This window comes from Merops nubicus, unplaced genomic scaffold, assembly GCF_000691845.1.
Source record: "Merops nubicus isolate BGI_N331 unplaced genomic scaffold, ASM69184v1 scaffold30425, whole genome shotgun sequence".
Taxonomy (NCBI): domain Eukaryota; kingdom Metazoa; phylum Chordata; class Aves; order Coraciiformes; family Meropidae; genus Merops; species Merops nubicus.
Genome location: NW_008612113.1, coordinates 1 through 10,560, shown reverse-complemented (window position 1 = coordinate 10,560; position 10,560 = coordinate 1). Strand labels below are relative to the sequence as shown.

Genomic DNA, 10,560 nt, shown 5'->3' with positions numbered 1-10,560 from the left:
CGAGGCCGAAGAGGCTGATGAGGAGGTCCTTGGCGATGACCAGGGGGTGCATGCCCTCGGCGTAGTAGGTGGCGATCTCCAGCAGCGGGGGGAAGATGAGAGCCAGGGCGCTGCTGCTGACGGAGCCCACCAGGGCGATGACGAGGTCCAGGCGTGGGATGAGGATGGCCAGCACGCCTGGAGAACCAGAGGACACCACAGGAGGTTAGCGCTGCCGGCTCCCGCACTGCAAGGACCCTCCTCCCCCGAGGCAAGCAAGCACAAGCCCCCCAGGGATCCCCCTGAACCTCACCTCAGCTCGTTTACCCGAGAGAGGCTTTGAAGCTGTGGGTGTTTTCCAGCAGCTCCTCCCCAGCGAGCTATCAGGGCAGGAACTGCAGCACACACCCCAGCCCTTTGTGCCGCCCCAGGCACCACCTCAGCCAGCTCCAGGGCAGGGTGGGAGGGTGCCCCGGCAAAGAGATGCCGCTGGCAGAAAGGCGGGACCCCCCGAGAGAGCCAGCACCCCTGCTCCCCACACCTGGCCTCCGAAACCCCATGAAAGCAGGAGATGAGAGGGAAAAGCCACCCGCCCCCAACTCCGAATAAACCCACGTGGTCTGCGGGCGTTTCGAGCTGCTCCAGCAGCCCAGCGCCGACAGCAGAGCCCCGGGGAGAACATTTGTCAGGGCAAAACTGCAGCCAAGGAGAACCCCGCTGGGAGACTGACAGCTGGAGCTAAGCCCTGCGAACCCTGGCAGGCTCCTGCTTGGGTCGGGGAGGATGGAGGGATGGTGTCTCCTCCCAGCCAGCCCACAGCCACCACCTCCTCTGGGCTCCTCCTGGGGCACCACAGCCTCGGTGTTTGGGGAGCAGATCTGAAATCGAGGATCCCCAAGGTCCTGTTTGGCAAGCAGGTGCAGTGCCCCTCGGCAGGCACTGAGCCAGCTCCCCAGCCCTCCAGAGCATCACTGCTGCTCTTCGGTCAAACAGAGCCCGAGGAGGACAACCAGAGCTTTGCATGACAGAAGAGCAGCCTCTGCAAGCAAAGCAGACTTCAGCAGTTAATTGGCGTTGCCAAGAGAATTAAATGGGTTTATTGCTTTGAAAGCTCTGCTTAGAAAGAGGAGACACCAAGGAGAGTGGCAGCTACAGCCTCGGTGGAGAAGAGACATCTCAGAGCTCCATACTAGGGGATTTGTTCACTCCCTGCCAATCAGCTACAGGCAAGAGGCTGGAGCTTCCCTGAACCAAAGATCACCCATGGCACCACAGGAGATGGAAGGCTTGGGAGACTGGCAGCAGTCAAAGACACCAACAAGACAGATGCTCCTGCACATGGCCACCATTCCAGCCCTGCTGTTATCTGGATAAGCCTAGAGACAAAGCATTCCCTCCACCATGAGAACAGCAGCAAAGGTCCCTGCTGAGCTGACCTGGAGGAAGTTCATCCCAGGGCTCAGCCCTGAGCACAGGCAAAGGAGCCAGCAGCCAGTGGGAGAGCAGAGCAAGCAACCACCAACAGCATCCTCGGCCCACCCCACACTGCTCTTTGGACTCCAATTAAACAGAATTATTAACCCCCCCTCTAAACCAGGCAGCACTGAAGCACCAGCTGCAGTCAGCCCTGGGGCAACGGCCGTGCTTCCCTCAGGTATAATTCAAAGGGGTTTTTATGTGTGCTGGTTTTGAAGTCTAAGCTTAAAAGAAACCCATGCACCAAATTGCATCCTCTCTTTGGAAGCCAAAGCCACGATGGGGGCTTGTCCTGCGGCCACGAGATCATCTGATGAATATTCATGCAACCCCCCCAATTGCTTTTATCCTCACCACCAGCCACAGCCATCTCTTACGTGGAAGGGGAGGAGGTGCAAAGGAACCAGCACCCTTCCACCAACACCTTCCGCTGCCTCCCTCCCCCAGAGCTGGAGGGTACGGCCACTGCCAGGGCCCAAAGCCATCCCATCACCCCAGGCCTTCTGCTCCCTGGCCAGGCACAACCCAGCGCCCTCCAGGAGAGGCTCCCATCCCACAGGCAGGTTCTGAACCCCAGCACAGCATCAGGGTGGCCAGAGAACGTGGTCCAGCACGGCAGGATTTCATCCCTCCAGCTGTGGGCATCAAGGCAGAACGTGCTTCAGGAACTCAGCACAGAGGAGATGGGTCTTTGCCCACCTCTACCAATGCAGCACTTCTGGCCCATCACCGTAGAGAGCCCAGAAACCAGCAGCACCCTGCTCTCAGCCAGCTCCACCACCCTCAAGTCAGCACCACACTCCTCTCAAACCCACACCCAAGCCAGCTGGGACGTGGGGCCACATCCCTGATGCTCAACTCTGGTGCATCAGCAGCGTCAAGCCATGGAGAAAAGCTCTTTGTCAGCAGAGCTCAGTCAAGCATCTCAGCTGTGCTGCCAACAGCAAGGATTTAGACTTCAGGAATCAAAAGCAGCCCGAGTCAGATATACCTGCTCCACTCCACACCTTTCCTAAAGGTCCACCAGGCTCAGGCCTGGCAGCCTGCTCCACCTGAGCTTCCCCACAGGCACCAAACTCCATCAAGGGGAAGGGACCATCTGGGGCTGATCCAGCCCAACCTGCCCTGAGGTGTGCTCCACACCCAGCAGACTCCCACGGGTACAGTGGGGCTTTGGCTGTAGGTTGTGTACCATTGCCAGTTGTCTTCTGCTGTGCTACACACTGCAATGAATGTGTGGGAACAAGGACATCAGTTCCCTCATGGTCCCCGACCCATTTGCAGCCGTGCCACTGTCATGCAGGCACAAGGAGCCTGGCTGCCCATGGAAAACAAGCCCAAGTTTGGGCTGCCCTGGCACAGAACAAGGTGCTGGGAGTGTTTCATGCAAAGATGGGTGGGACCTGATGGCCCCCAAAAGTGCCATTGGAGAGACCCCTGACCCAAGGCTCCGAGGGGATGTGGGAAGTTTACTACTCCTCCACTGAGAAGCCTGGTCCCAAACAGAGGGGGCAGAGGTCCACGACTGCTGCTCCCTGGAGGCCACCTTGGCCCACTGGCTTGCATCAGCAAGGTCCAGGAGGCTCCCTGCTGTGAGGGCCTTAGCAGCAGGGCCAGAGGCAGCAGGGTGCGGGGTGGAAGCTCTCAGCACCAGCAGCCCACAGCAGGAAGGAGGTGCCACGTCCCCAGGGGGGAACTCGGACAAGCTGCTGTCTACTCACAGGTCAGGCTGACCAGGGCCACCCTGAGGAGCAGGTTGACAACCCAGCCCCAGCGCTCCGAGACCCTGGCGACGAGGGGAGGGATGATGATCTCGGCGGGCACGTAGAACTGCACGGCGTAGGTGAAGAAGATCCCGAAGGAGAAGAGCAGCTTGACAGCTTGGTACAGCCTGCAAACGAGAAGGAGGAGACCCACTGAGACATCTGCTTGCTCCAGGCATCAACGGTAGAAAGTAGAAGGGGAACGCTCTGCCAAGAAGGAGTTTTGTGTGGCCACGGTCTCCTCTCCTGAACAGTCTCCTGGAAAATGAGGGGTGATGCACTCAATCCACAGAGACCTTTCTCGGGCAGGAGACAGCAAGGAGACAACACATGTTTCCAAGCCACAGCAACACATTCCCCACATCTAATCACAGGCTTTAGTCCTGGCTTGGTGTAAGGAATCATCAGGCCAGAGGCTGGGCCAGCAGCCTCTCAAGTGTTGCCTCCCCTTGGGGAAACCCACGGGCACAGATATTGAGAGCTGTTAGAAAAAGAAAACAAACAAACAAACACCAACAAACCACTGCTCTGCTCCTAACTCATTGAGAGGCAGAGGTAAAGCTGAGGTGTCCTTAGCCAAGGGACCAGGAGCTGAACGTGTTCCTCAACACCTTAAGGCACCTACTTACATTTCTGGATGCACCCTCATGCCACACTGCCCTTGGCTGCACAAAGCAACGAGTCCTCCAGGTCCCTTGCTCCCTACAGAGAGATACAGGCTCCCTTCTGCCCTCTCCACTTGACCAGCCTGGACTCTGCAAAGTCTGCAGTGACACAGGGTGGCCTTCTTCATGACTGCCCCCGCAGACAGCACCCACATATCCACTAGCACTGGCACTGCCAAGAGCCTGCAATCCTGAGCTTTGGCCAGCAACCCAGAATGAAGTTCCATCCATCACCCATCCCCAGAGGTTCCTCACCTTGACCTTCACCAACAAAATCCAGCCTCTGAGCTAAAGGAAGACAAACCCCTCCCTTTTTTCTCCTATTTGTAACCAGCTGGATTTTATTGTCCATTTGAAACAGATGAAGAATAGCTCCAGAGAGGTTTGTCACCTTGTGCTGGTTTGGACTGGGGTAGAGTTCATGTTCTTCATATTCCACAAAGGATGACAGTCCTTTTTGGCACCCAGCGTGGGCTCAAAGGCCTCAAGATAATAAGAGATTTGACGAGAATGTGCCAATTTATAGCCATTATTGCTATTTAGCTATTAATCAGCAGGTTCCTGTGCCATGGGGCTTGCTCCCTGTCTGCGCATTAAAGTCCACAGCTCATTAGCAGCTACGTTTTGCTTACATGGCTTCCTGTAGTGCTAGACTGCTTATCACCTTACTCTGCTGTGCCCAGGACAGTTTGATAACAGCCACGGCCGTGCTCCTGGGCTGGAAGACGGCCAGGGCATCCCTGCTGGGCTGGACAGGCTGGAACCTCAGGGCGGACTCGAGTCAAAGGGACTGTGACCTGCGGATGAGGCTACAGGCAAGAAGAACAACCCTTGCTGGAACAGGAGGAGGAGTTCATCCCAACCTTAAACCCCAGAGCTGGGCCCAAAGGGACCAGGGGCGGGGATTTTGATGGAAACACCTTTAAATCGTTGGGCGGCGTGTCCCGAGCTGCGCGTCACAGGAGTCACTACAGCAAGAGCCACCCAAACCTGCGGAGGACAAGCCTTCCAAGGAGCAGTGCAAGTGCAGCAGAGACCTGACCTGAGCTGCCTTGGGTGCCCATCACTCCATGCAACACAGCACCTTTCCTCTTCTCAGCGACCACCGTAACGGATGGAGCCCAAAGTCATGGACTCAAGGGACGTTTTATGGACACTTCACAGGCGTTTCACAGGGACAGTCCGTAAACTAAGGTAATGATATTGGTATATTGAGTCTGTGCATCTATGGGAAGGGGCTGGGTGGTTAATGAGGGTGTATTGGATGGTGTGGGACCTGAGCATGGTGTAAATGAAGTGGAGTAAGAGGTGAAGAATGTGCTGGTTTGGGCTGGGGTAGAGTTCATTTTCTTCATAGTATCTGTTCTGAGGCTACATCTGGGCTTTGTGCTGAAAGCAGTGTTGTTAATTGAGGGATGTTTCCATTTCTGTTGAGCAGGGCACACTAGCCATTGCTGAGCAGTGCTCACAAAGACTCAAGGCCTTTCTGCTCCTCACCCCACCCCACCAGCGAGCAGGCTGGGGGGAACGAGTAGCTGGGAGGGGACTCAGCTGGGACAGCTGACCCCAACTGGCCACAGGGATACCCCACACCATAAGACATCATGCTCAGCATATAAAGCTGGGGAAGAAGGAGGAAAGGGGAGACACTCAGAGTGATGGCATTTGTCTCCCCAAGTCACCCTCAGATGTGCTGGAGCCTGGCTGTCCTGGGCAGGGCTGAACCCACTGCCCCTGGGACGTGGTGAATGAATTCCTTGGTTTGCTTTGCTTGTGTGCAGCTTCTGCTTTACCTATTAAACTGTCTCTGTCTCAGCTTATGAGTTTTCTCACTTCTACTCCTCTGATCCTCTCCCTCATGCCACCGGAGGGGAGCGCGTGTGGGGCTGAGTTGCCAGCTGGGGTTACACCACGACACAGCTCCAGCCAGGAATATTTCACAGATTTCCATTACTGCTTGGCTTCTGAGCAGGGGGAAGAGGACAGCACTACCAGGATAAGTCTGGGCTTACACAGCAAATGTGATGCAAACATCTCCACCTCCACCCGCAATTCAACCTCCTCCATCAAACAAGAAAGAGCACCTACTTTTGGAACACTGCCTAACACGTGTTTGGGGGGAAGAGAGTTAAAAGAGCAGTTTGGGCTGAGCAGAAGGAAGGCAGAGTGCAAACAGGCTGCAACCAGCACCCCAGGCTCACCCCGAGTCAGATCTCACCACGTCCCAGCTCCTGAAGTGATGCAGCAGGGGCAGGCATGGCTGCAGGAGAGAGTCCACTGCAGGTGGCCAAAAAGCCACCTCCTGGCCCCATCTCTGCCCTTGGCTCCCCAGTAGCAGAAAGAGAGTCTCCAAAGGAGGAACAGTATCTAGTTACATCACGTATGGTTCTACCTGTTCCCCAACTGAAGACATGCTGACCAAGCAGGAAACACAGGTCCTGTCCATACCACTTCGGTAAGCACGAGGTGGATCCAAGCTGAGGAAGGTATCTGGCTCCTCCTGCCTTCCTGTACCCCTTCACCTTCTTTGGGCCCAAGCCAGTGCTGCTCTGTATGCTGCCTCTCAGCACCCAGCTGTCAGAACAACAGTCTGAAACCAAAGTCCAAGTATTCACATGCAAGACAGCTTTGAACACTAGTGGCAGAGGCTGGTGGAGTCCAACATTTCCCACAACCACAGGGGATGGAGTTAAGGATCACCCAAGCAAATGGGATGTCATGCAAGTCCATGGGACCAGACCAGATGTATTTGAGGCTGTGGCCAACATCAAAAGTGAAGCCACTTTACCATCTTTAAAAGAGCAGAGTGATCTGGGAGAGATCCTGCTGCCTGGGAAGAAGAATCACATGCCCCTTCAAGAAGGATGAGGAAAGCTACAGGCTAATCAGCCTCACTTTGATCCCCAGAAAAGTATGGGCTAAGTCCTTCCATCCTCCCAGCATCCACTTCCAGGCACGTATTGGACAGGATGAACAGCCAGCAGGGATTTGCCAAAGGACAGTTGTGGAAATATCCTCATCAATGATCTAGATGAGCCCTCAGTGGCCCAGAGCACATTGTCAGCAAGTTCCCAACGAGATTGAATTGGAGGGGATGACTGACACACCTTGAGGTACAACCTAAACAGCATGGTGGCACAGGCAAAGTTCAAATGGAAACACAAAATCCCTCACCTGGGATTGGCCCAGCTTCCCATCTGGCCAGGGGATCAGGACCTGGAGGAGTTGTCCATCAGTCACAGGGCTGTGTTAGTAATAGCACAGCCAGCAGGTTAAGGGAAGGGATGACTCTCCTGTAAGGCTTGTGAAGCTGCATCTTAAGTATTGTGTCCAGCCTTGAGACTCCCAGGGCACGACAGACATTGACCTACCAGAGCAAGCTGAGTGGAGGCTACTAGGATAGTTGGGGCCACATCACACGACATACAAGGAGGGGCTGCAAGACCTGGGTAAGTTAAGCATCAGAACACAGGCCTGGAGAGTTAAGGAACCTCTTCCTCACTGATACTCAGAATTTAAGTTGGCCCTGCTTTGAGCAGATGGGTGGACTTGATGCTCTCATAATGTCCTCTCCAACCTAAATTATCCTGTGATTCCACAGGCAAACTGAAGACAAAGCTATCAGAGAGTCCAGAGTGCACCCGCTGAGCCACAGACGACTTGAGTGCACAGTAGCCTTGAGCCACCCACCCCCAGGCTGCCTATCTTATCATTGTATTTTCAGTTAAGTGATGCTGTAAAGCCATAAAGTGCTCCAGGGCAATCCACGACAAAGAGATGTTATTAAAAAAGGTACAGAATAACATTAAGTACCAATCCTCTACAAATCAGGAATAAGGACAATAGGCTCAAAGGGCATTTTAAATATCAAGAAGAGGAAGAGTTCAAGGGCTAGCCTTGATCCATGGAACACAAGGGTCCACACAGGGCCCTGGAGAGGCACTGCTCTGCCAATCACAGCAATCCCCTGCTTAACCCAGGGAGCTGCAAGGAATGGTGTGCCCTCCTTTGATGGTAAGCTCTGTCATCACCTACCTCCAACCGGCCACACGCAACCAAAGATGTTCCCCCTCACTACAGCATTTCTTCACTCTTCAGATGGTGAGGTGAAGCAACCCTTCCGAGGACTCGAGGAGGGATTTCTGCATAGCAGGGTGGTATTTCCGAGGCCGTGGTTAGACCTGGGCACTGGGAACTGACACACTCCTCATTTGAGGAAGCTGTGGTTATAGAGAAATGAGGCTGGAAAAGTCCTTAGTCATCCTGTAACTCAACGATTCCCAACACGTTCATCAAATCTGTTCTAGAAACCTCCAGGCAACAGCTACAGCCAAGGAAGGATCCAGCACCTCTGGATCCTCGCCCTGGCTCCCACGCCGCAGGCAAAGCCCAGGACTTCTCACCCACACCCCTTACAACCAGCTTCTGCAGCCCAACGCCTTCCCCCACCGGGGAAAAAAACCTGCAGCCAAAACAAGGTGAGCAAAACACTCCTTCCAAAGGCAAGTCTTCACCCATCACCTACAGTTTAATGCAAGGGAATACAGCGGTCAAGGCTTTAGCCCAGGAATCCCAGCCCTTGCTTTAGATAGCTCATTTCCAAGTCCAATACTTACAGCCTCCATCAAAAGATCATGCACCGACACCGAGCGTTTTGCATGCTGAGTCAGCAGGACTGCAGCACACCTTGCCTGGAGGCAGCCTGCAGGAGCCCTCCACGTGCCTGGCCTTCCCCAGGAGCTGCTTCCAAAGGGCTACTCCCTTCTTGCCATTGAAAAAACCCTGCAGGCTTTTTCAGAAAAGGACCTGCATGGGAAGTGTGGATACTCCCAGAGACAAGCATATGAAACAGGATCTTTCTGTAGCCCAGCAAGACATAGAATTACCATTACCCTCTTCTAAGGGAATGTCACCCTTCAGGGCCAACAAAGTGAGATTTCCCACAGAATCCCCCAGGCAGCATTACAGGTCAGCAGACATTACAGGTTGTGGTGTGACCTGGTGCCTAGCAGAGCCCAAGACCTGGATCTGAGCTGCTTTCTACCTCCAGGAGTAGCACCAGCATTTCATCCCCTCCACATCCCACTTTAGCTTGTTGAGCAGGTGGGATTAACACCTACTGGGCTTGGCATGGTGGGATTGAGATGTCCCCACAACAACAGCATGTTCAGCCTGGAGCAGAGAAGGCTCCAGGGAGACCTTACTGTGGCCTTTCAGTACTTCAGGGGGGCCTATAGGAAAGATGGAGGCAATCCTTTTAGCAGGATCTGTTGCAACAGGACAAGGGGTGATGGTTTGAAACTAAAAGAGGAAGATTTAGACTAGAGAGGAAGAAATTTTTGATGCTGATAGTGGTGAAACACTGGCCCAGGTTGCCCAGAGAGGTGGTCGATGCCCCATCCCTGGAAACATTCCAGGTGAGGTTGGCTGGGGCTCTGAGCAACCTGCTCTGGTTGGGGATGTCCCTGCTCCCTGCAGGGGGGTTGGGCTGGATGGCATTGAAAGGTCCCTTCCAAAGCAAAGCCTTCCATGATTCTACGATTCTATCCTATGACCATCCTGAGTGCAGCAAGCTGGAAAAGGCATTTGTTCCCACTGTTTGCATGCTTCACACTTCTTGTCCTAAAGGCAAGGGAAACTGTTTGCACTTCTCCTCTGAGGTGAATATGGAACCAGGACATGAAGCAGCCCCTCACGCCCAGGCTGGAGCAGCAGAAGCGGGGTCCTCAGGCCCCAGCACTCCCAGGCAAAGCTCCAGACGAGTAAAAGCCGCAGCCAGACACGACGCAGGGCTGGGGAGTGGGAGTTGGAGCTGCAGGGCTGCAAACAAGGAACGCAGCCCACACGTGGAGACGTCACATCCCACCCCCTCTGGGAGATCCCAGCTTTGAGTTAGTTTCCGTGCACAGCATTTGGGGGAGAGAAGGGATTTCGGCACAGTTCGACAACCTTCTGGTAGGGCGGCACGGGGACGTGTTGACCATCTGCCAGCCAGAGCTTTGCTCACCTCCAGAAAGATACTACAAGGCTCCAAGAAAAAGGCAGGAGCTGTATCTACCCATGCAGGGACCACGGGGTACCCTGAAGAAGCAGCCTGAGCTGCAGAGCCAAGACCAAGCCCAGACACCCCACCAAAGAGCCTCACCACCCGTAAAACAGACAACCCTTGAGAAGCTCCTTCAGACAGTTTGGCTACAGCACAGTTGATCCTTCTTAGGCTCAGCCAGATTAGTTCTCCAAACACGTGCTGTCCCTGCTGCCCCTTCTCCTGCCTCTCCTCAGCCCCCTGGTCCCCACAGAGACTCACCAGCAGTTGGGCAGGTTGAGTGTTATGCTGGCCTGAATGTCCGCCCCGAAGCGCAGGTACCCCAGGACACTCAGGCTGATGTACAAGGTGGTGACAATGGTCATCCCCACGTACAGGATGACTGGGAACTGACGAGGGTTCTTCATCTTGTTTTCCAGAGGCAGCACCTGGGAAAGGAGGAGGAGGAGGATGACAGAGCAGCTGGCTGTCCCCATTCCTCTACACACCTCAGCCCCGGCAAGCAGGAGGGGCAGCCCCTTGGCTCAGCACAGCCACCCATGCCAGGGGACAGGATGGTCACACGTGGAGCCTGGAGAACCCAGCTGAAGAAGCTGCTGTACTGAGATCTGATTTCTGTGCTCTCGTTTGA

At 54.7% G+C, this 10,560-nt stretch overlaps 1 protein-coding gene across 1 annotated transcript; it reads right to left on the bottom strand.

Moving 5' to 3' along the window:
• Positions 1 to 6: 6 nt before the first annotated feature.
• Positions 7 to 10,357, bottom strand: LOC103774072 (proton-coupled amino acid transporter 1-like; the record flags this gene model as incomplete). The annotated part of the gene is made up of 3 exons (XM_008941453.1): positions 7 to 177; positions 3,177 to 3,346; positions 10,191 to 10,357. Coding segments are annotated over 3 exons (508 nt in total), but the record flags the coding sequence as incomplete, so codon positions are not given.
• Between the last annotated feature and the right edge of the window lie 203 nt (positions 10,358 to 10,560).